This window comes from Antechinus flavipes, chromosome 4 (assembly GCF_016432865.1).
Source record: "Antechinus flavipes isolate AdamAnt ecotype Samford, QLD, Australia chromosome 4, AdamAnt_v2, whole genome shotgun sequence".
Lineage (NCBI taxonomy): Eukaryota > Metazoa > Chordata > Mammalia > Dasyuromorphia > Dasyuridae > Antechinus > Antechinus flavipes.
Genome location: NC_067401.1, coordinates 37,680,270 through 37,706,551, shown reverse-complemented (window position 1 = coordinate 37,706,551; position 26,282 = coordinate 37,680,270). Strand labels below are relative to the sequence as shown.

General features: G+C 37.5%; 3 protein-coding genes across 3 annotated transcripts in view; 2 read left to right on the top strand and 1 right to left on the bottom strand.

Moving 5' to 3' along the window:
* Nucleotides 1-26,282, top strand: part of LOC127559025 (late cornified envelope protein 5A-like) — a 120,928-nt gene that overhangs the window by 43,716 nt on the left and 50,930 nt on the right. The window lies entirely within an intron of this gene.
* Nucleotides 2,628-3,636, top strand: LOC127559029 (late cornified envelope protein 5A-like). The gene has a single exon (XM_051992476.1). The coding sequence runs from the start codon at nt 2,988-2,990 to the stop codon at nt 3,399-3,401; it is 414 nt and encodes a 137-aa protein (XP_051848436.1). The 5' UTR covers nt 2,628-2,987; the 3' UTR covers nt 3,402-3,636.
* Nucleotides 8,703-10,929, bottom strand: LOC127559026 (late cornified envelope protein 1F-like). Its single transcript, XM_051992473.1, has 2 exons — nt 10,841-10,929; nt 8,703-9,407 (listed from the first exon to the last, which is right to left on the bottom strand). The coding sequence occupies exon 2, from the start codon at nt 9,388-9,390 to the stop codon at nt 8,941-8,943; it is 450 nt and encodes a 149-aa protein (XP_051848433.1). The 5' UTR covers nt 9,391-9,407; nt 10,841-10,929; the 3' UTR covers nt 8,703-8,940.

Here is a 26,282-nt window from a genome sequence, read left to right as displayed (position 1 = left end):
TTTATACAGCACTTAAAAAGAAATACTTGATTTAGATATGGGAGTGGGAAAGGACCTATCCCTAAATTATTTATCTGTCTTTAAATTTAGAAAAAGTTCTATTACTGATGCTTCTCAGGAAGAGGATGGACTGAATTTCACCCTGAACAAGGCAATGGTGAGCAAAAGTGAAGGTTAGGAATTTGAACGAAGCTACACAGAAGAAGCTCTAGGAAAAGCTAGGAAACAAAGGGCATAAGGAAAAGGGTTTCTAGGGAAGGACAATAATCAAACACTTTCCCAGGTATCTGCGTTAGGTTGAGGAAATGAAGATTCAGATGATAGGATGGAAGAGAACTATTTATGACAGAACTTCACAGAAGTCCCCTAGGCTGTCTTGATGAAGAAGAGAATGAGAAAAGTATTCTCAACAAGAAAGAGGGAAACCTCCTGTCCTGAGGAAAAACTTCAACTTTCTCGATGTGACATCTAGAGAGACCCTTTGATTGTTTAAAAAAAAAAAAAAAGCAAGCTACCGTGATCTACCTGGAAAGAACAGAAGAGCTGAGGAATGTCAAGAATTGTGTGTCATGTGGGATTTAGCTGGCACATGCCTTGGATTGTGAGAGAACCTTCTCCTCCCATCAGATTATGTCTCATGGCACAGACTAGTCTAAGGATCTCCTATAAAAGATGTACCTGGCATTGGCTCTTCACCCAATCTGTATCTTCAAGGACAAGTCTCGGTGATCAAGGTAAGTGTTTCCAAACCCTGTGCAGATGCTCATTGATGGGGAAGAATTTGCTTTGAACATTATATTTCTGAATTGGGAGTGAAGGCAAGAAAGGATGGAGTAGGAAAGGAGAGAAGGGAGAAGGAATAAAGATAAAGCTGAAAGCCAGAGAGATGAGAAAAAAATAGAGCATGGTTAACCAGAATGAGAAAGGAAGGATGGAAGCTTGTATTGTGGATTGTCCTAGAGTCTAGACTTTTCTAGACCAACCAAGGAAAAATCTGGGTCTCTTTAGAGAACTATAAGGTATAAGCCTAGTGTGTAGAGAGGAAGTGAGGATCTGGGGCTTGCATTTCCACAAACTTTGCCAATGATAGGAGTAGCAAACTTGTGTGAAACAGGCTAATAAATTCTTTTATTTGTTGACTCCTACTACTAGAATATAAATTCCTTGAGAAGAGAGATGATCTCTTTTTTGCATGTGTATCTCTAGCATTTGGCACAGTGTCTAATCACAATAATGCCATAGCAAGTGCTTAATAAATGCTTTTTTTTTTCATTCATTCAGTCACTTGTGGGTAGAGATTCAACAAGCATCCATTCTGTACAATTTAGCTAGCTTTGAATTACAAATAGATAAATCTATATTGATAGAAGACTGATAAGATTTAAGTTCCTTGAGGACAGGGACTACTTCATTATTGTCATTGCTATGTTTTAGTAAAGTCTTTCATATGCAAATTCAATATTTATTAACTGATTAATGTAAGCTTACCTTTGAAATAGTACAACTCATTGTAAGGAAATTTTAGTTTCTGACAAATTTTAGTAGTCAGTATTGCCAATGTTAACAAATATACATGGTATAGGTAGGATTTAGTAATATAGTCTTGGTTACAGGAGTACTGGATCATAGAACTGTTAACATTCATGTCAAAGGTCTGTGGTCAGAATATTAGGGAAGTGGCTAGCCAAAATTGTTGGGCCTGATTGATGGGGGATACATCCATTTCGATGGCTCTAGTAATGAGGTGGGTCAAACCAACCAGAAAAAGAGAAGGCCAAGGGTCCTCCCAAAGCTTCCTGGGGGTAAGAAGTTTGAGATAGGAACAAATGTGTTCATATTGAATTTAATCACAATTGTCAGCTCTATGAAAATAAGATGACTGTGACACATAACAACCAGGAAGAAAGATTGAACTTTATTTTCTTGTATCTATGCACAAGTTGCCAATCCTTCATTTCTGGGATACATTTGCTCCTACTCTCTCTCTCTCTTTAAGGGTTTAATTCATCTTGCCTTGAATCTTTCATCTTTGTCAAAATATCATGGACATTCTTCTTTGATGACTTCTCCTAGTCAAATGCAATCTCTTTGAGGGCTTTCTTTCAATTGGTCTTTATATACTAACTGCTTAATCCATTGTTATAGTTGAACAAACACTGATTGATTAAATTGGATTGGATTACCAGCTTCTTTCCCCAGATAGTCAGATATTTGGGGTCCACCTAGGAAGGAAACTTTGGACCAATCAGCTTTCATGGTCAATTACTGAAATCATGGGAGGGATATCTGCGTATGTACTTTCTTCATTTGCATAATTTTCTGAACCATTTATATGCATTTTAGATATTTACTCTTTCCCTGGCATATAATTATGTTGTTGTTGTCATGGTACTAAGAAAATAGAGAGTAAACACTCATAGAGAGGGAACTTCAAATTATAATGAAATTTTACAAAGGAAAGAAGAGAGATGGATGAATGGTGGGTGATGTGGAATTTTCTCAGAGTGGAGTTGGTCAGATGGATGAGATAAGAAAAAGCAATAAGAGGATCTCAGTCCATGGGTATACTGGGATATGTCTTCTCTGAATGCTCGGGATTCAATAAGTCCTGCCTGCATTTTCTTCATATGGGCTCATCCCTGATTACAAATTCTAATCTAAACAAATTTAATTGTAGTAATAAGATAGAGTTAGAAAGAGCTTGGATCTAATGTGACCCCTTCATTTTATAGGTGAAGAATCAAATGAGGTACAGAAATGGCAAAAGACTTGTCCAATGTCACATGAATACTAAATGGCTAATGGGGAGATTTGAACCCATTTGACTCCAGCATCTGTGATTTTTCCATTGTAGAATATAGCTTTCTTTTTCACCTGGTTCTAGTCTATAATTGACAACAGAAGTTGATTCCCAAATGAAAATAAATTACTAACTTAAGTTTAATATCTCTTCTATATTGTCTTTCAGGTTGAACTCTAACACAGAAATGTCCTGCCAGCAAAGTCAACAGCAGTGCCAGGCTCCTAAATGCCCACCCAAGTGCCCATCTAAGTGCCAGACACCAAAATGTCCTCCTAAATGCCCTCCCAAATGTCCTCCCAAGTGTCCCCCCAAGGCTCCATGCCCTCCACCAGTCTCTTCCTGCTGTGGCTCTAGCTCTGGAGGATGCTGCAGCTCTGGGGGATGCTGCAGCTCTGGGGGATGCTGCAGCTCTGGCTCTGGGGGTGGCTGCTGCCTCTTTTCCCATCACAGGAGATCCCATAGGAGCAGGCGCCAGAGGAATGACTGCTGTGACAGTGGCAGTGGGCGCAGCCAGCAGTCTGGAGGCTGCTGTGGCAGCTCTGGAGGCTGCTGTGGAAGCTCTGGGGGTTGCTGTGGAAGCTCTGGGGGCTGCTGCTGATCATCTGATTCTCTCTACACCAAGAATTAACAATATGGAACCAAACAAAAGCTAACAATGACCCTGCCTCAATCTAAGTTTATCTTCCTTCTTCATTTACCTTACATCTCCCTAAGAAGATCTGTGTGGATCTTGGTCTCCTCAAGTCTTTTACTGATTCTGTGTTTTGAACCTGTCTGACCTCAATTCTATTTTTTCAATTATTATTTGCAAAAATAAATTCACTTTCATAGTATTCTATGGTCATTGTCTTTTTTTCTGTGTCTTAGGACACTTCCTCCCTGGTCAAGAGTCTTCAATCTCATCTTTGCATGTTTAAGAGACAAATGCACTGGTTTTTGTTCTAAATGAGCGGTGTGAGTTGATGGTACTTTCTTTTAAACATATCTGACATATAGCTACTTCTAGAGGCCATCCAGTAGGGCAGATAAATAGCTAATGTTGGTCCTGTGCCTAGATGTCCAAAACCACCATTAAAATATTTCAAAAGTTGGATTACATTAATTCCCTCTTCACACCTCACAGGAGATATCTTGTAACTCCCCTTACTACTACTTACTACTCCATATACCTAATCTGTCTGCCTGTATATCCATTCTTCCACTCATCTCATCTCATCTCCCTCCCTCCCCCTTCCTCCTCTCTCCCTCCTCCCTCCTCTCCCCTCCTCCTCTACTCTCTCTCTCTCTCTCTCTCTCTCTCTCTCTCTCTCTCTCTCTCACTCTCACTCTCGCTCTCCCCCCCCCCCCTCCCCGGGCAATGCTATGATTGTATAAGCATAAGCAACATCTCGTGAACAAATTTCCTTTTCCAAATCAGATCAGATCAGCCACCATTTTACAACTTACTATTTTAGAGAACTTCTTGGGTTACTGAAAGATTGCATCTTGGCCAAAATGTCAAAGGCTTGGTTTGGATTCACATGTTCCTGACCCTAAGGCCACTCTTGATACACCATGCTACCTCTCCAGCTGTATCACCATATACAGTACTTCATTGAATTTTTATTTCTGACACTCTCTCAACAGTAAGTTTGGTTTGGGAGAAGACCATTGATAGAAGTAGTACTCTAGCCTAGGTGAAATGGGCAGAAGACTCTTCCTACTCTTATTTGAGTCACATTTGTAATACCTGATGACTAGAGGTGGGATTGTATCATAATCATGGATAGTATAAGTACTTGAGAGTCAGCACTATTCTGATATTTGTGACAGCTATTATGCCAGTAAAGGGAAATGATGGATGAATGGGCAACTTTGCAAGTGGTTCCCAATGGGCTAAGTAATCAGTTGCATATTTGGATATAAGAGAGACTTGAAGAATGGGGCTATGGAAATTTTATTTTTACTGATTCCATTTAGCTGGATGAAAGATCCAGGATCTGGCAAAAACAGAACAGTGCACTTCAAAGTCACCTCTCTTTGAGGTTAGGAATTTAGTTAATTCTTCCCATTGTATACAGGTGTTTGTAAAGAATGTTAGTGCTCATCAGGGCATAATATGTCCTACTCTCAATTTAATAATTAAAATTATGTTCTTATAAGAAGAGTAGAGATTGTGAATTAATTCCCATGTCCACTATCAATCTGGATCAAGGCACCTATTCCACTGAGCAACAATTCAACACAGAGCCTGACATGCTCATATCTGCTAGTATTTCATCTCAGCAGGCAGTTTCATTATTATATTCCTGATTAATGAAGTTGATTTTTTTCCTCCAAAAGGAAATGTACCATGATAACTCAACTATACTAAGAAAGGAGTTGTAAGAAAGCACAGCACTTTTTTGAACCTTGAAACTTGAAATAACTCTTTAAAACTCTAAGCTATAGATGGAAAAGGTTTCCAAGTTATTTGATAGTAATATTTCCCTTACCTATGAGTTTTCTCCTATATACTAGTGAAATTATAGATTCAGGCTTTACATATACATATACATTACATATATATATGCCTAACTTGAACATAGATATGTGTGTGTAGATATGTAGATATATATATATATACATAAACACATACACATGGATGTGTGCACACATAAGCAGACATGCAAGTGTGCACAGAGACCACACATGTATGTACATATGTGTGTATTGTATACAATAAACAAACATGCACATATATAGGGTCATGTTTATTTTAATAGAGGCATTTCTTTCTCTTTTAAATCATCCATTGGAAAAATCATGTTATCCAATACCTTTGGAGAATCCCTTTCTCTATCTTAGCAATATCTGAAAAAACATGTTCGACCAAGCATAGGAATTACAGGCTTTTGTTTAGGACTTCATAGACTAGGGAACCTTGCATTTGTGACATGGACCTAAGAAGATACTGACAGAGAGTCAGAGGCAGTTACATTTTGCAGGGAGAACCAGAGAATTCTCCAGAACTATCACAGATAAAAAAGAGGAAAGAAGGGAAGGAAGATTGCATATTGCAAAAGCTTTAACCAATTCCTAACTCTTCCAGAAAACACCCAGAATATTTCAATCCTCACTGATCTTTCCCTCCTCTGAAACCTCTGATACCATCACTCCTCTTTCTCATTTGGACTTTAATCATTTACTGATCAATCCCATTTCTCCATTATTTCCTTCTATGTGAATTTATCTTCCCTATAGATTGTAAAGCTCCTCCTGAGCAAGGATTAGTGTGTCCTGCCAGTAGCTTACATGCAGATTCCCACTGAATAGAGCTTCACATGAAATAAGCATGTATTTATTGAGTGATTGACTAATAAAGTTTCATTGAAACCCTGCCAGTAGCTTACATGCAGATTCCCACTGAATAGAGCTTCACATGAAATAAACATGTATTTATTGAGTGATTGACTAATAAAGTTTCATTGAAACTATCATCTGTAATTGCTAGCATCCATTTATGCCAAATTCATCTATCATCAACATGTCTTTACAAGGGAAGATAGGATCTAAGGGACAGAATGGCATTACCAAAGCCTATTTCCCAGGAAGGAGCCTTCACTGTCTTTGGGTGGGGGCAGCTGAAAAACCAGGTCTAGTCATAGTGGAAGGTCACAAGTTCTCCTGTAGACTAGCTGTCATCCTATTCATCTTTACTGTCTGCATTTTCCAAATCTCCAGTCTCTGCATTAAATCCACAATAATACCTGCATCAGCCACATCATCTATCACCAACCTGGTGGAAGTCTGAAACAGAGATTTTCAGAAATGTCTGAAACAGTGACAATGAAGAAATGTGAAGGCTCATAAATTAATCCTTTAATATGGGACAAAAATTGTTTGGCTATATAGACACTGTCTTGTCAAATTCAAAGTCTTCTTTTGATCTTATACTGATACTTGTGTGTGTGTGTGTGTGAGAGAGAGAGAGAGAAGAGAGAGAGAGAACGAAGGATTTAATGAAAAGATGATGGGATTGGCACATGGATAATCACAATATTAGAATGCTAAGGCCTTCTTAAATTTTTCCCCAACTCACTTTATGAATTAATCCATGGTTTTTCATTGTCCTACCAGAGTCATACATGTCAGAAAAGTGTAAAATTTAAAAAAAACCTAAAAAATGAAAACTATCTAACTCTATAGCTCTAACTTCATGGTTTGTGGAATCATCAGTTTGTCTAGTCTTGCCTGGTCAAACCAAATTGAAGAATAAAAAACAACAACAACAACAACAACAACACTTAAAAAAAAGTCGTAGTGGGGTAAAGAACAGGATATAAGCAAATATGGGACCCCTGCTCTGGGTGTTTGAACAATAAAATTAGAAGGAAAAGTTTGCTTTTCATCTGACTTCTGCTTTCTATTACCCAGAGAATGAGCTTTGATCCAGAAAGTACATTGTAAATATGAATAATAGCATCTTGATATCCAAAATAAGTGAGCACCAAACTTATCTTACTGAGTTCAAGTCATATACCTCAAATGAATGAGGTATTAAAAGAACAGAAAGATGTGATTACAGAGCCCTTGTCAGCAATCTTTAAAGAATCACAATAAGAGGAAAGGCACCACAAAAATTGGAGGGAATGATATTTGACCCAACTTTCAAAAAAGGGAAGAAAATGGATTCTATAAATTATGAGATCAGGGACCAGGATTTTTCTTCCTGGTAACATTCTATAATACCTTATTAAATGGTAATTAGTGAGCAATTGGAAAAAGGAAGTATTTATCACAAGTGACCATCATGGCTTTATCAAAAACAGATCAAGACATATTTTTATATCTCTTCTTTGATCAAATTCTTCAAATGGTGGATTAATGGAAGAATGATGTGGACATAGTGTGTTTAGACTTTATTTAAGCATCATGATAAAGTCCCTCATACTATTCTTGTAGGGAAAATGAGGACAGATGGATTATTGTGAACTCCTTAAAGGCACACTTTAATTTTTGTAGACCCAATCAATAGCAAAATGTCTGTTCCATAGGAGGAACTTAATACATGTTTATTGATTGACAAAGTTGTTGAGTACCTTTGAATTATGACAGATTACCATTGATGAGACTATAGATTACTGTGGATTCTCTGGACAATTATAGAGTAATGGGGAATGTACTGCAGAGAGCCCCTTTATGGTCTGGCTGAAGGTATGAAGCCATGCAAAGTCAATGATAGTTACTTGGTTACTGTTGTATCATTGTTGGTGGAGTTGTGAAGAGATCCAACCATTCTGGAGAGCAATTTCAAACTATGCCCAAAGAGCTATCAAAATGTGCATATCCTATGACCCAGAAGTGTTTCTACTGGGTTTCTATCCCAAAGAGATCTTAAAGGAGAGAAAGAAACCCACATGTGCATACTTGGATACTTTGAAAATAATAATTCTACTTCTTTCCTCGAAAATAGGATTTCTTCCAAAGAAGAGCTCCTTCTTTGGAAAGATAGGCTCATTCCATAGAAAAGAGTCTATGAAAATGTTGGTGGAAAATGAAGCCTCTTTCCCTTCTATCAATTACCTAAAGTCATCAGAAGCCTGAGTCTAGACAATGGGGCATATACTACAGCCATCCCTGATTCAATTCATTAGAGAAAGGTTACCTTTAAGGGCCTTTTCCAGTCTGTCTGAGAAAGAAGTGATATGACTAGGGAAGTATTATTGAAATATTGAAAGAATTGCAAATATCATAGTCAGAAAAAAATTATATAGAATCTAAGGAGAAAATAATTTAACAATTTATGTGCTTGTGGAGATTTAAAAAAATACATTAAATTATCTTCTAAAAATCAAAGCTGTGATGCCAGTAACTTGACCAAAGATGACGAGCAGGACTCAATAATGATATATATAAAGAAAATCATGTCCAGACAAAGTCGTTGTGAATATATATTTATTGTTGCAAATGATCAAGGGGATGTAGTGTAACCATGGCCAGGCAAATTCAAGGTACAGGGTCATTAAGGGCAAATGGGAAGCCAGATCAATACAGATAATCTTAGGAAGGAACTAGGAGAGCTAAGTGAGGAAGAGGGGCAAATGCAGACTGAAGTAGGGTCCTTGTTTGCCTAAGGTTACACATTACTGATTCTTGGTGCAGAGAGAATAAAGTGATCAGCAGCAGCCCCCAGAACTGCCACAGCAACCTCCTGAGCTGCCACAGCAACCTCCAGAGCTCCCACAGCAGCTCCCAGACTGTTGGCCATGCCCACTGCCACTGTCACAGCAGTCATTTTTCTGGCGCCTGCTCCTGCGGGATCTCCTGTGATGGGAAAAGAGGGAGCAGCCACCACCAGAGCCACAGCATCCTCCAGAGCTACAGCATCCCCCAGAGCTGCAGCATCCCCCAGAGCTGGAACCACAGCATCCCCCAGAGCTGCAGCATCCTCCAGAACTAGAACCACAGCAGGAAGAGGTGGGAGGAGGGCATGGAGCCTTGGGAGGGCACTTGGGGGGACACTTTGGTGGACACTTGGGTGGGCACTTAGGAGTCTGGCACTTGGGAGGACACTTGGGTGGGCACTTAGGGGCCTGGCACTGCTGCTGGCTTTGCTGGCAGGACATCTTTGTGTATATTCAGCCTGAAAGATAATGCAGATACATAAAAATCAGGCTAAGAATTTATTTACATTTAAAATCAACAGCCACTATTATGGTACCTAATATCTAAAAACTATTTTCATCCCCAAAAGAAGATTTTACTCAAGTTAAATTTGTTTATGTGGAAATCTATAAATATAAAAGCCAGTATGCACTAAGTTCACAGCACTGAGGAAAAGAATATCCCAGTATGCCCTGGAGCTCTTTGACCTGCCTGATTCCTTCTATATATGTTTATCCTTGCCTTTGAAACAGATCCCTAAATCAGTCTTCACTATCTTCTCTCATGTTGCTGTCAAATGGATATCGCCACTTGAAGCTACCTTTCTCTCGGCTTTTGCCCTCTCTCTCCTTTTTTTAATCCCAAATTGGCAAGGTTTTTAGTATTTATCAGTAGAAAATAAGCTCTTACAAACACATTTAAAAAGTTAGAAGTAAAATAAAAGTGTGAGTCAAAGAAAATTTCAGAACCAGTGGTCATCTGTAACTACTCCTTCCTTTCACCTCAGTTTAGTTGCCAAATCAAACTACTTGACTCAACATTTTTTTTAAATAGATCTATTTGCCACCTGAGAAAGTAGCCTTCCTAAATGGCATTTTCATTAGCCAATTTGATTTTAGGAAGTGGCTACATTTGCCTCTCTTCCTTTCTGATTCAAAGTTCTTCTAAATTTCTTCTGCTTAAAACCTTCTATGTAGAACTCTTTATTCTATCTCCTTTCTGAATGGTTCCCAGCTCATACAGATTAGGTCACAGAAATGAACCTGCCTCCCAGCAGATTAGTCCCTTAAGCCTTATCCTACACTTTCCTTGGTGTAGGCAGAAACACCCTGGGACACTACCATCAAGATACAGACTCTTGAGGTATCTTAAACAATACCCATTACCCAAGAACTACCAGAAAAACAATGTTTTCTTACTTTCAGTTTTGCTACTTCGAATATAAACCAAGGAATAAATATTTTATCAACATATATCTTTCTTACAGGTAATTCTGGAAGGAAAATTAAGTTGTATAGATTCTGTAGATTCATTTAAGTACAGATAGTCTTGATGCCAGAACAACTTCCCCCAAAACTGACTGAGCACATCCTTAAGAATACAAGTCATTGACATAATTTCTGGAATCTTGATTTCTCTCTCTCTCTCTCTTTCTCTCTCTCTCTCTGTCTCTCTCAACTTCAGACCTATAGCTTGTTTTGGGGAAACACCCAGACTGGTTCTTGATCTGTACTGATCAAGATCATGATACTCTTTTTTTAAACTTCATTTGATCCTTCTTCGTTGTTCTTTGTTTCTTTACTATTATCTGTCTTTGAACCTCTCTCCTTTGCCTGCCCTGTCCTGTCTGCTTCCCACTTAAGTGTTTTTGATCCCACAAAAGCCCCATTCAGAGTTTTTTGAATCACTTACCCAGATCACAAGCACTGGTCAACTTGTCCTTGAGGAGACAGATTGGGTAAAAAGTTCATGCTAGGGACACCTTTTATAGAGGATCTCCATTCTTCACTGCTGCCGTAGAACATGACTCTATTGGGAGGATAGAACTCTTTGAAAATTAAAGGCATGTACTCTGCAATTTCCACATGCCCATCAATTCTTGGCATTCCTCAGGTTCATTTGGAGATCCCTGACTAATGGGCCATGATGGTTCTTGATAACACTCTTCTACAACCAAAGTATCTATCCAAATGATGTCTTCAGAAACTGAAGTCTTTCCCTAACATTGGATTCACCTTTCCTCTTTTCCCAGAGTTCTTTTCCAGACAACACTCAGAGTGTCTTTGAAAATTCCTGTGGAAACCCAATTCTGAGAGTTCTCCTTTTTCCTAATAATCCAGAGTTTTTGTCTCCTGTCTTTCTCTACTCCCAATCCCTCATTTCTTAGGGGAAAATCTGATTTTTCTCTGAGGAGGCCCAGCACTGGTGGCCTTTGATTTTATTTGTCTAAGCCAGTAGGCTTAGTAGTGTCTAGACAAAGAGCCCCCAGATACAGAGAACCTAGTATGATTACCTTTTCAGGGTGCTTCTGTAGGAACAATCTATGATGGATTTCAGAAGTGCTATGGATTCATTCAAACAATAGTCAATTTTTAGAATTAGGAGGGACTCAATAGTCATCTGGTTTAAACCATGTCTGATGAAGAATTTCTACTGTCACCAACCAGATGACTTAGTTTAAAGATCATCCCTGAGAAGGAACCTGAAAAGATCACCCCACTTAATTTAAAGATGACCACTGAGAATTCCTGTAGGATGTTTATTTTAGAACTCTCATTTTTTGAAAGTTTTTCCTCTAAAGAAGTCTGACATCCTCCTTGAAATTTTCATTTTTGTTAAGTTGGGAAGGATTGAAACAGTTGAGATATCTTAGGTTCAAGATTGGAATGAAACAAAAGGGTTACACGGCAATTTATTTGACCATAGAAGGGAAAGAATACTCAAAGAGGATGTGACATTAATTCAGCTGAACACAGCTACTCTGTGCCATTCTTGATTATGCTGCTTGTTTTTCAGTCAGAAGCCTCAGAAATAGCCTAAACAACTCATGCCCTAGACATTTTGTACTTAGTAACCAGAAAGTTACATCAATGGCAAGAGCCTTTTAGTCTTCTGAGTCTAAATATCATCTTGAAGGAGATTTTAATATTATTTTTTAATTTATTTAGCATTTTTCCCCAGTTATATGTGAAATTTCTAATGTTCGTTTTTAAAACTTTGAGTTCCCAATTATCTCCCTTCTTCCCTCCCCACCCCAATTCCCATTGAGAAGGCAAGAGATTCTATATAGGTTATACATGTGTAATCATGCAAAGCATTTCCATAATAATCATGTTGTAAAAGAAATAAAATCTCAAGAAAAATAAAGTTTAAAAAAATGTTTCACTCTACTCACACACCAACAGTTCTTTGAGTATGGATAGCATTTTTCATTATATGTCTTTCAGAGTTGTCTTGGATCATTGTGTTGCAGAGAAAAGCCAAGTCATTCACAATTGATCATCTTACAATATTACTATTACTTTGCACAAAGTACATTTCATTTTCCATTAGCTCATGGAAGTCTTTCCAGCTATTTCTGAAAGTATCCTGGTCATCATCTTATAGCATAGTAACATTCTGTCATAATCACATACCACAATTTTTTCAGCCATTTCCCAATTGGATGAGCCTCCCTTCAGTTTCCAATTCTTTGCCCCCAGAAAAAGAAGCTGCTATAAATATTTTTGTATATAAAAGTCCCTTTCTTTTTTCTTCTTTTTTAAAATCTCTTTTGGGATAAAGACCAAATAGTGTTATTGATAATTCAAAGGAAATGCTTGATTTTATAGGAAAGTTCTAAATTGCTCTACAGAGTAGTTGAGTCAGTTCACAATTTTGTCAACAATGCATTGTCTCATTTTCCCACATCCCTTCCAACATTTGTCATTTTCCTTTTCTGTCTTATTAGTCAATCTAATAGGCATGAAGTGGTACTACATAATTGTTTTAATTGGCATTTCTTTTATTTTGATTATTTTAAGGAAAAGAATTAGCTTAGCCCATGTGGCAAGGGATGCTAATAGCTATTTCTTTTACCATACCACACATTTCCCTACCCTCTCCATCCCCCCAACCCCAACACACTCAATTCTGTTCTCTGAAGACAAATAAAACAAATGGATGGAGCACTGAATTGGGAAGTAAGAAGTTTCATCTTCCTAAGTTAAAATCCAGCCTTGGACACTTACTAGCTATGTGATCTTGAATAAGTCACTTAGGCTTGTTTGCTTCATTTCCTCATCTGTTAAAAAAAAAAAAAAAGCTAGAGAAGGAAATGACAGAATGCTCCAGTATCTTTGCTAAATTGACCCTAAATGGGATCACAAAGTGTTGGACATGACTGAGATGACTGAACAGCAACAATAATCCCTTTCAAATGACTGCCTTTCAAAAATTTGAAGACAACTTTCATTTTCCTTTACCTTCTAAATATATTTATTTCAACTAATTCTCAGATGATATGAATTAAGATCATTTTACCATGCTGGTACATTTTTATAGACTCTCTTCAGTTTGTCAATCTGAACAGAATACTCCAGATATAATCTGATCACAGCAGAATTCTGTAGGTCTGAAAGTTTCTTATTTCTGGAGACTGTTTCTTCTGTGATAGAGTTTACGATTATATTTTCTTTCTTAGTTTCAATATAACATAATGTCTTGTGTTGAACTGGCAGCTTACTAAAACATCCAGATGTTGTTCAGACAAACTACTTTCTGGACCTAACTTTTCTACTTTGAAAGTTGATTTTTTTTTCAGTCAAGTGTAAGATTTTATCCCTCTTCAATTTCACTTTATTAATTTTGACCGGATATTTAAACATAACCAAAATCTGTCTGGATTCTCACTGTGTTACTAGTAACCCTAGTATGTTAACTACCCCAAATATAAAAGGCAAACATTAAAAATAGTTTTTCCATGTTATTGAAAAAATATTTTTAAAAAAGAAAGATGGGACCACTGGGTTTTATTGCATAGAGAGTGACCTGGTCTGATTTGATCTTTTTAAAATAATACTTTTCCCCCCAAATACTTGCAAAGATAGTTTTCAACATTCACCCTTGCAAAACCTTATGCTCCAAATTTTTCTCCCTCCCTTCCCTTCACTCCTTCCCCAAGACAGCAAGTAATCCAATAAATATTAAACTCGCGCAATTCTTCTACACATATTTCTACATTTATCATGCTGCACAAGAAAAATCAGATCAAAAAGCAGGGAATGAGAAAGAAAAATAAAAAGGAGGCAAGCAACAACAAAAAAGTGAAAATACTATGTTGTGATCCACACTCAATCCCCATAGTCCTCTATGTGGGTGCAGATGGCTTTCTCCATCACAAGTCTATTGAAATTGGCCTGAATCACCTCATTTTTGAAAAGAGCCATATCTATCGATTTTAAAAATTGAGAGGCTTTTAAAAATTCTTTCCATATCCCTGAGTAGTAGCCCTCTAATACCAGAAACAGGTATTTCCTTGGTTCTCTTCTTCCTATTATCTGTCCTGCCTCCCCTAATTTCATTCTTCTACTTTTCCCACACACAATGAGATTCCTGGCTTTTAAGAGACATGAACTTGGTATGACTGCTGTCAGTGAAGAAGATCAGCACCTTAATTTTATCCTGAATAAGCTCTCCAAATGTCATCCTTATCTCAAAAATGCTCAGAGTTCTTCTGCCATATGTGGGGTGGGGAGGGTATTCTTGAATCTGGTATATTGTTCTCTCCCAGGAAATCTGGGAGCCTTTCCATATGACACCCATCAGTGTGCTGTCACGAATTTCCTTTGCAAGGACATAAATCAAAGATGACAAGCTTTATTTATGGGCCAAACAAAACAAACAAAATTCATCAGCTCACAGACTCTAACAATCTTTCTAAGCATCTAATTATTGGTGCAGTGGAGCTCTGCATCTGGAGTCAGAAAGACTTGAATTCAAATGTGATCTTAGACACTTGGTATATGATCCTGGACAAGTTACTTGCTTCTGTTTGTTTCTTCATTTATAAAACAGGAATAATAATAGCACCTACTTCTTTATTGTGAGAATGAAATGAGTTACTATTTTTATAAAGGACTCAACCCAGATCCAGGAACATTAGTAGGTACCAGTTTATTCCTTTCTCTTCCCAGAGACATGCCTAGCTCTTATAACATACTTTTCTTTTATGTAAATCCAATATAGGCATATGTATTTATACAATTATCTTGCTGCACAAGAAGAATCAGATCCAAAATGAAATTAAAATGAGAAAGAAAATAAAATTAAAGCAAACAACAACAAAAGAAGTGAAAATGTTATTGTAACATATTATTTTGATGAATTGACTTAGATGTTTGTTTTTATTCCTTTCGCTTTAGAATTTCTTAAACTTTTTGATGTTATAGGTGCCTTGGATAATCAATGTGATAAAGCCTAGAACCCTGGGATAATGTTTTAAAAGCAGAAAATAGAAAATATATGATTACAAAGGAAATTAATAATATTGATAATATATTAATAGTATAATTAATAATGATATTAATATTATTGACATTGAAATTATTATCAAAATATTTTTAAGTTCACAGATCCCAGATGAAGAACCCCTCCATTAACTCTTCCAATAACATCAGCAATATCTGGCTTGCTGATTAAAAATTAGCCCCCCCATATTAATATCTAATTTAGACATTAAATCCATACATCAGACACAGCAGATGCTGCCTTCTGTTGTCACTCCCTGTGGTCCCTCTTCCTGAAGCTCTCTGCAAGTGACTTTGGAATCAATGAACTTTTATCAAAGGAAATATTTCTCTGCCATTTACCTGTCCCTATATGCCTTGGTAAATATCCTAGAACATCCTTGTTTCGGCCCAAGAAACAGTTCTCAAAAAATTGTTCAAACACAACCTCAGAAAAAGCAAACTGTTTTCTGAAGTTCCTCCCTTATGTTGCTGCTCACTATTGGCAAAATACACATTTGCCTGGGAGTTAGGAGCTAGTAGGACCAACTCCCTCCTCCCCTCCCCCCCCCCCCCCCCCCCCCCACCGCTCCGTGGCCACTCCACTGATGGAATCTCCTGCTGGGATATTTTCCATCACTATGGTGGTGAGGGTTTTAATTGGTGTAGTGGACAGAATGCTAGAATTGTTTTCTGAAGTTCAAATCTTGCTAAGTCACTTGCTACTTATGTAATCCTGGGCCAAGCACTTAAGATCTTTTTGGTTTCAGTTTCTTCATATGTAAAATAGAGATAATAATAGTACCTACCTCTCAGGTTACTGAGAGGTTCAAATGAGGTCATATGTGTCACATGCTTTATAAACTGTAAAGTACTATATTTTTTACTATCATCATCATCAACAACCTGAGATATCTCCAAACACTGATGAAGTTACAGGACTTGTTCCCTCCCAGGGCCCTGCTCCCACAAACTCCCACCCTCCAAAAGACACCAAAAATATGTATTTTTAACATACTGGAAATCATCTTTTGGAAAAAGGTAGGAGTATGTTTATCCAATAACTTCTGAAGCAAGTTTTTCTCTTCCATAGTACATTCTTAAAGAAAAGGTTCAAGCAAAAGAATTGTTTTTGTTTAGTACTTGACAGACAGAGGTGACTTGCATCTGTGAAAATGGATCCAAACAGACATATGGCAGGGAGCCATTTTTTTCATATATGATGTGCATAATAAACGAAGGCAAGCAGCTGTGCCTCCAGATTTCAGGATAGAAGAATGAAAAATTAAAATAAAAGCCTGTATGACAAAAGTTTACCTGAAAACTCAAGTCCTCCAGAAAATCTTTCCAAACTTTTAAGTGCGATATGTTGTTATGATTATTATTGTCATGAACTTATCACATCTGCCCATCATTTGCCAATCATTCATTTTATCGCTGCCTTGTATGGTTATATTCTCCTGTATGGTGTTCTGTTTCCCCTATTATACTATAAGCACCACAGGAGTAACAACCAAACCTTACTCATTTGTACACTCTGCCCTCCTCTGCCCCCAATCTCCTGTCCCATGTTACTGATACCTTGGTATCACAGCCTTGAATAGATGCTTAGTAAATCTCTGCTGATTGATTGACTGACAAAAGTCAAACTCTTCAATGGTACTCTATCTGCTATTGTAAACATATATCCAGACTGAACTGTTGTCTCTGTATTACAAGTGAGGAAATTATCAAGGACACAATGAGACACTCCCTGGGTCACAGCGTTTAATTTGATGTTCTTTGGATCCTTGGGTGGTAGAATAGATATGGTTAGTGAAGCTTATACATGAACCATGGGTTGGTCACATGGAATGAGTACAAATTCTCTTCCTCAGTGTATAGTTGAGGTTCTCCTCATTTTCATCATCTACATATTCAAATGCTGTATCAGCAGCCACGTTAGTTACATCATTGTCCATATCCCTGACATTATCACATAGAGAGGATTTTCAGGAATGTGTGGAGAAGTAATAATGAATAAATGCGTTGTCTTCTAAATTAATTGCTTATAAAGGGCTAAAATATCTTGGAAGCTGTTATTTCTGGCTTACTGATTAACAATTAGAACTTTTGCTTTAAATCCAGATATGACACACAATTATGTATGTAAAGCGGGATGAGTGGAAGCAGTGGATGCAAAGATGGTCATGTGATCTATGATAAATTTAGAGAGGTAAAGTGTTTCTTGTTCTGTCTTTGTCTTTGTTCCCTCTGGGTCTCAAGTTCCTTCCCACCCCTTACCCCCCACTCCCATGTTCTGATAGGGGAACACACATCAAAAAAAATTTTTTTCAAAAACTTTTATTAATGAAAAATTGTTGACTTTATGGTCCCATATCTATGCCCATTTGATACTATGGGCATGGTGTCAAGCAGAATAAAGAATGCCAAAAAGGTGTTTTTAAAGCACTATATTTAGGAGAAGAACAGGATGAAAGCATGGTTAAGAATCTGACTTCTGGTAGATGGGATGATGATAAATGATTGAAGTGTAGCGGCAGAGCGGTTCACCATATTGCTTGTTTTTTCTTCCAAAGAAAATGATGATTTATATTCCTTGGTGACTTAATATTTGAGATACAAAAGGAGATACTATAAGAGCACCTACCTATCCTTCTTGAGTTGAAGTCATATGGTCAGATAAACAATATCTTTGAATACATAAAGAACTGATTCCTAGCAAAATTCTGTAAAAACGGTTAAAAATCGAAGCTCAATGAAAAACTAGAAAATGGGGATGACAAAGAACAAGCACTGACTTCATATAGAACAGATTTTGTCAGATCATTTTTATTTCCTCTTATGATAGTTACTTTCATAGAGATCAGGAGAATACTGGGTCCCAATTAATGCAAATAATGAATTTCCTGAAGTGGTCATATTATTCAAAATCACAAAATTCAAAGTCCAAAATTCGGATGGAATCAATCACCATATTTTACATAATTATAACTTTGAAAAGATAAATTTGAATGTTTGCAATCACTTCAGAGATTCATTATTTATCCTGATTTGGATCTAGTTGTCTGTATAGTTTATCTAAAGCTTTCTTCATGTTCTCTTTGTTGAAAAAAATAGAGAAATATATACTAGACGATAATATTAGATAGGACACATTAAAAAAAAATCCCAATGGAATTCATGGATGATTTTATGATCATTTAGAAGGTCTCCAGTAAAATATATCAGAGATCTTTGCTTAAACACCCTCTATTTGTCATTATGACTTGAATAAAATAATATATGGAATGTTTATGAAATCTGCGGTTGGTACAAAAATAAAATGAATATCTAACATCTTGAATAACAGAGGCAGAAGTCAAGAAAATTCTTAAAAGCTTGAAAAATTAACCCAACTTTAAAAACATGAGATTTGATGAAGGTAAATATAAAGTGCTATGCTGAGATTCAAAAAATCAACTTGAAGAATGTGGAAAATGTGACTATACAGCACTTTGAAAAAATTCCTAGGGTTTTAAATTCAATAAAGCTTGATATAATTAACAGTGTAATATGGCAACTAAGAAAGGTAACATAACATTGGACTCTAATAAGAGAAGCATAATCTCTAGAGAGGGGGAAAAAGTAGTTAATAAATAGTACTGCTATGTCCTGCCTTAGGCCATATTTAATGTACTGTGTTTAATTCTGGATGATATATTTTGGGAAGAACAGCGATAAACAAACAAAAACCCATCTTGGTGAAGCACCTCAGTTTAATGAGCAATTAATTCATTGAAGGAACTAGGGATAGATAGCCTGAGGAAGAGAAGATTTTCAAAAGGGCAAGGGGAGTATGATCAATATCTACAGGGATGTGATGAGTTGTTATTTGGGAAAAAGTTTAGATTCATTCTATTTGTCTTCAGAGAATAGATCTAGGAACAATATGTGTAAAATTTATGAGGAGATAGATTTAAATTTGATACAAGGAAAAAATTCTGAATGATTAGGTCCATACAGAATAGAAAAGGTTTCTTGAAAAAGATTCACCAATTCCCCGTTAGGAGAGGTCTTCAGGAAAATCTGGAAGACTATCTTTCAAATATGTGGTAACAGGAATATGGGGGGTAAGGTTTAAATTAGATGGTCATTGGGTCCCTTTTAGTTTAAAAATCCAGTGACTCTGTATGATGAAATGAGAGGTCCCTCTGAAATCTGCATTGGGGTGTTCCTAGAAAGGTAAATATAAAGTTGGTTGTAGTAGAATCACCTCAGTGCCTGAAGGGATCTCTTGTGTAGAGAAAACTAGACGGTTCATAGGGTGTGTTAGAATCTCCCTCAAACATTTATTAGCTGTGTTATTCTGGAAAAGTAATTTAATTTCTTTGTGACTAATTTTCTTCATCTATAAAATGAAGGGTTGAATTCAATGGTCTCTAAGGTACCTCCCAACTATAAATATATAATTCTATAGATGGACTGATTTAGACACATGCAAAAATGGACAACTAGAATTTGTCTCCCTTAGGAGGGAATCAAACAGATATTTTCCTAGGGAATGAGGTATTTAGGGTAGAGAAGAACAGGAAAGAAGGCATTCAGTTTTTTAAGAGAGTAGAACTCTCAGGGCCAGTGTTTTATGAAAGTGGCCCATTTGACTTTGGTTGTGAGGTGGATAAGCAGAACAATGGGGATAGAGGAAAGCAGAGAGGAGAAAGAGGAGAGGTGCTCAACTATAGGACTCTGATTGTTCTGAGATAGCCTTTCTATAGCTAGAACTTCTTCTCCAAAGGGTAACTTCAAAAAGTTGACGTCTTTGCCCAGATTAAGACACCTCTCTTCTTTCTCCTCTCTGCTTTCTACATCTCAAATCTCAGTGACATCATCTCTCATTCTCTGCCTTATTCTGGTTTCTTTCTTACCAAAGCCAATCCTACACATCAACTCTTGATCCTATCTCCTCATCTCCTCTTTTTATTGCTAAGTTTTTTTGAGTTGTATCTGAGTCTTCAAGACCTCTTTTGGGGTTTTCCTTGGCAAAGATACTGGATTCATTATCATTTCCTTCTCCAGTTCATTTGACAGATGAGAAAAGTGAAACATAGAGGGTTAAGTGAGTTGAGTTAATAAATGTCTGAGGTTGAATTTGAACTAAGGTCTTTCTGATTCCAGATCTCTCATTCTATGCACTGTGCTACCTCACTACCTCCTGCTCTAGGAGAGAAGAGCATAAGCACCTATTCTTTGGTAGGTTTTGTGCTAAATATATCACAAATAGACATAGGGGTTATTATGACCTTCTTTTTACAATAAGAAAGCTGAAGCATAGGTTAGGTGATCTACATCCTGACCATGAGTATGTTTGTCCTGGGCCTGGTTTTCTCCTTTCTCTCTGCATACTCTCTGTGTGTGATTTTATCATTTTTAGGCAGAGCAGACCAGTACAGTTCCTCCAACTGTCCCAGACTGTCCTCAGATATCCCAAAGCCCACAATTAGATGCCAACAGGTGGAGTTAACCAGGCTGGAATGGGACTTTTGCCCTCCTATACTAGTTTGTCTTCTGTTCAGATACCACCAAGATCTCCCCTTCTCAATGATCATGGACCTGGGCTTCTCTCAGCCCCAGGCCAAGACATAGTCTAACATACCACTTCAGAAGCCAAATAGTCACAGCCAAAATATTCCAGGAGATAGAGGATCATTAAGTCTTATCATTTGCCTTTCCACTGAGTCCTAAGGACCATCCACTCTATACCTAGATTCTCCTATAAATATTGTCTCTTCCAATTAGAAAAACATGTATTTCCAGTGTTTAACACGGTGCTTGGCACATAGGAAAAACTTAAAAATTGTTTTTCCTTTCTAGTCTACCCAGCTTTCATGTCCCTCCAGAGTGCCAGGACACATCACCAACTACCCTATTAGAAATTTCAAACTAAATATCCTACAAATATCTCAAAATTAGCATGTCCATAAACTAACATTTCCTCATCAAACTCACTATTCTTCCAAATATCTCATTCCTATCAAGTGTATAGCCACCCTTCCAATGACATAGATTCTTACCCAATTGATATGTTCAATCTCTCACACTCCTGTATTTTTTTTTTTTTTTGCTGAGGCAATTGGGGTTAAATGACTTGTCCAGTATCACCCAGCTAGGAAGTATTAAGTGTCTGAGGCCAGATTTTGAGCTCAGGTTCTCCTGACTTCAGGGCTGGTGCTCTATCTGCTGTACCCCTAGCTGCCCCCTCTCCTATATTTTTTACAACCAATCAATAGTCCAGTATTATTATTTCTATCCAACATCAGCTTTTGAATGTCTCCTTGCTACTCATACAGCTACCACCCCAGTTCAGATCTTCATCACTTGTCACTTGCAATATGGTACTTTCTCATTGTTGTCTCTGCTTCAAATTTCTCTCCAACCTACACTCCAAAAACTTGCTAAAAGTGATTTTCTTTAAGCATAGATCTAACCCTCTTGTTCTTCTGTTCAATAGAGTCTAGTGGCTCCCTAATATCTCTAGAGTCTACTAATATATAAACTCTTTTATTTGTAATTTTAAAAATTTTTAAAGTCTTCTTCCAACCTATCTTTCCAAGATTATTATATAATGTGCTACTTAATGCATTCTTTTATGAAGTCAAACTAACCTTTTTTTAATGTTCCTTATGTGGTAGAATCCATTCTCAACCTCCATACCTTTGCAACAGTACCCCATATCTAGAATATATTCTCTCTCACCTCTGCTTCTTAGAATCCCTAGTTTCTTTTACAGCTCAACTTTTACAGTCTTCTACATGAATTCCTTATTAAGCTTCCCAGTTTCTAGTGCCTTCCCCTTACAAATTCTTATATACATTATATATGTACAATTTGACTAAAAAGTCAAGAATTGTTCCTTCTTTGTCATTGTAACTTAGCATCCACTTAATAAATGCTGATGATTGATTGAATGAGTGATGCCTGGGAGGAATGGTAAAATGAAGCTGGAGAATGTCAAGAATTATCTGGCACAAGGAACTTACATGCCTCAGATTATGAAATGGACTTCTCCTCCCTCAAGAGCCATGTTTCATGGCAGCAGTAGAGCCTGAAGAGCCTTTATAAAAGGTATTCTTGGCACTGGCTCCTCACACAATCAGCCTTCCAAGGAAGAAGTCCCCTGGTATCTGTGATCAAGGTAAGTGTTCCTGTACTCAATGGAAGCCCTTCAAACAGAAAGTTTCAGGAGAACTATAGAATCAAAAAGGAGGTGGAAAGAAGAAAATAGGAAGGAAAGATAAAGAAAGAAGGATAAAAATATATTGTGATAGAATGGACAGGAATAATAACAAAGTCAGTCAGGATGAGAAGGTAAGTTAGTAAAAAATATAGCCTTATTGTTTAGATTTATCTAGATTACATAAAAACTAGTCTAGTTGTCTTCAGAAAGCCACCGAATGGCTTGTTTCTGGGAGGGAGAAAGGAAAAGAGCTGTAAGTAGTGAGTCTAAGTTTCAGGAAATTACCAATCATCTGGAAGCCTAAGGATATGTCCAGGCTGTTATGAAGAGGTTGCCCTTCATAGCTCTTCAGGAATATGCATATTTACATATGTTTTAAAAATTTATCCAATTTTCCTCTGGTATTACCCATAAGAAAGATCTAGGTTGATAAAGCATTGAATCTTAGTTTACATTTGAAGTAGCTTAATTGGCAAATATTTCTAGTAAACTTTTGGTGATGGCTATTGTCTAAGATAACTCAGGCACATGTTACGGATATGTTTGGGTAATGATTCTGAGTTAGGGTATCCATTGAAAGAACCATTGATGGAGCTATCCAAGAAGAGAGTGCGGGAAGAGGATCTTAGAAGGGGTGAGCCTAGAATATAGACTCATTGGCTGAAAGACAAGTCCATTTTCATGATGGAACCAAAGAGCAGATGGGGTCAGGGGAATGGAACCAAGAACTCTCCAACGGTGTTTTTTGAGTTTGGAAGGGACTGAGATCCAGGTTATTATGAGTTTCACATATGACAACTTTGTGAAAGTAAGGCAATTGATACATTTGTCATTAGGTTGAGTCCCTTTCAGAGTAGAGGAACATACTATGGTCTCTAGACATTAATATTTTTGATGGAATGTGTTTGACTTGAATGACTAGTCAGTAGAACTGACAAAGTTTCAGTTCTGAGTTTTTGATATTAATCATAATTTAGCCTTCTCTATCTTGCTGTGTTTTCTTTGTATGTATTTGTAGAAGTTCATCCTCCAACCAGTAAGAACATTACTGATTCAAAACTGAGAAAGGCATTGAAAGTGGATCAGGTGGCAATAGTATGGAAGATGAGGGCAAATGTCAATAATACTGGGAGGCTCTTATAAGCAGGGGTTGGTCAGATGGGTTTTGTAAGAGAAGACATCGGGAAACTGCTAGTCCCCAGCATACCGCAGAGGTATGTTGGGTTGTGTTTTCCCTGTGGGTTATACACTCAAGCTATACAAATGTTCTTTTTCTGATGCCATATTCCTATTCAAACAAACTTTACAAGAAGAAAAACTTTGTTTTTTTTTTCCTTCTTGATATGAGTGAGTTCTTGACCCTAGTTACCATCACTTAGGGCACTAATGCCAAATGGAAGAAAATCCTTGACATAGGATTGATTTTTTTTCTGTATTGTCTTCCAGGTTGAAATCACACAAAAATGTCTTGCCAACAAAGTCAACAGCAGTGCCAGACCCCTAAGTGCCCTCCTAAGTGTCCTCCCAAGTGCCAGACTCCTAAGTGCCCACCAAAGTGTCCCCCCAAGTGTCCTCCCAAGGCTCCATGTCCTCCTCCAGTCTCTTCCTGCTGTGGTTCTAGCTCTGGAGGATGTTGCAGTCTTGGGGGATGCTGTGGGTCCAGCTCTGGGGGATGCTGCAGCTCTGGGGGATGCTGCAGCTCTGGTTCTGGAGGTGGCTGCTGCCTCTTTTCCCATCACAGGAGATCCCACAGGAGAAGACACCAGAGATCTGACTGCTGTGACAGTGGCAATGGGCGCAGCCAGCAGTCTGGTGGCTGCTGTGGAAGCTCTGGAGGCTGCTGTGGTAGCTCTGGAGGCTGCTGTGGTAGCTCTGGGGGTAGCTGCTGATCATCGGGCTCTCTTTACACCAAAAAACATTGATGTGGAACCAAAAACCAATTACTCTACCCAAACTTGCAGTTGTTCTACCTCATCATTTGCTTTTTATGTTGCTGAGATGGTCTTTGTGGATTTTATTCTCCCAAAACCTTCCTCAACTCTAATCCTTGCACCTTCCTGGCTTCAGTTCCATTCTCTACTCTCTTGTGGGCATTGACTATTTTCAACAATAAACAGACATTCATGTAATTCTTTGTTTAGTCATAATTGTCTTCTGCATCTTTCTGGTCCCTGATCTTTCTTCATAGTTAGATGCCTAGAAACGCAAATGTACTTTTAAAGAGATAAATCCACTGTTCTTTGTTCTCCAAATAAATAGCTTGAGTTGGCAATACTTTACTTTGAACACTTCTGACACAGATCTTGTACTTAGGATAATAGAACCATAGCTCAAGACCTGAAAGAGAACTTAGAGATCTTTTAACCCAATTTCCTCATTTTAAAGATGAAAACATGGATATCCGGGGACTTTAGAATGATATGTCTAAAGCCAAAAGAGTGGAAAGCAACAGAAGTCAGATTTCAATCCAAGTCCTTTGTCCTGAGTGCTAGATTACTAGCTTATGTTGATCAGAAGCCACTTATGAGGCCAATAGAATCCCTCCTTTGATAAATAAAGAATTATCCCTGAGTATCATTTCTCAAAATCATTGTGAAAGATTTTCAAGACTCTGGTATTGGGTAATACTTAACTGCCATTTTAGGCTTTCCTTAGGGTCTCTAAGAATGTGACATTTTTATAAAAAATAAATTGACTTCTGGTGATCTGATTTGAATCTTTAGGGATTGAACTTCTTTTTGGTTGGCATCACAATCCCCAAATCCCTGTTCTGTCAACAAGTCATCCCTATTGATTTTGGGTCTGGAAGATTGCTCCCTATAACTACATTACTCAGTTCCACTGATGGTAAATTGGGTCAGTTCAATCTTGCTTAGAATTCAATATCCCCTTTGATCACACTATAGCACCCACATTACCTTGATTGCTCCTATCATGGGCCTTGGGAATAGAGTTTTCACATTAGAACATACACTGAACTCATCTTTAGTCAGAGCTACTATATCTGGTGGCATCCTACTTATCACTTGTCATACTATGGGACAACAAATTGTTGTCTATGTCTAAATCTGAGCTTCATAATCATAGTGTTAGCACTTACCATAAAGGCACTGCTTCCAAACCAAAATCTCCAACTTATAAAAGTGAAAGAGCATTTGAAGAGAAACCTGGAAGGTATCTGTTATACCATCAGTCATTGTGATGAGGGTTTCTCCTGCAACAAAAGAGGCAGCGTGTACTACACTGTACAGTGGAGAGTCCTGAGTTTGAAGAAAGAAAACTTGGGTTCTACCCCAGCTCTGTCTTTTTCCTATGTGAACTTAAATAAATCAGTTCACTTTTCTGGACCCCAGTTTTCCTCAGACATAAAATGATGTTAGTCAGAATCTGAGGGGATCAATTAAAGATCTGCTTCATTGATTTCTCTTGTTGTTTCTATATCTCTTTACTTGTCTTTTTGCTTAGATAGTCTTCCTGATCAATGGCAACTAATACTGTTCCTGCCTTTCAGATAATCATTATTACATTACCATTCATTATCTAAGATTCTCCTAAGCGCGTGGATCAATCTGGTTCTTTATACATTTAATCTCTCTCTGCACTTCCTTCATCATACAGTTAATGTATACAGAGACTTTTTCAATTTTCCAAT

Excerpts from the sequence above, each read along its gene's own strand:
- LOC127559029 (XM_051992476.1), top strand. The coding sequence starts at position 2,988 with ATGTCCTGCCAGCAAAGTCAACAGCAGTGCCAGGCTCCTAAATGCCCA.
- LOC127559026 (XM_051992473.1), bottom strand. The coding sequence starts at position 9,390 with ATGTCCTGCCAGCAAAGCCAGCAGCAGTGCCAGGCCCCTAAGTGCCCA.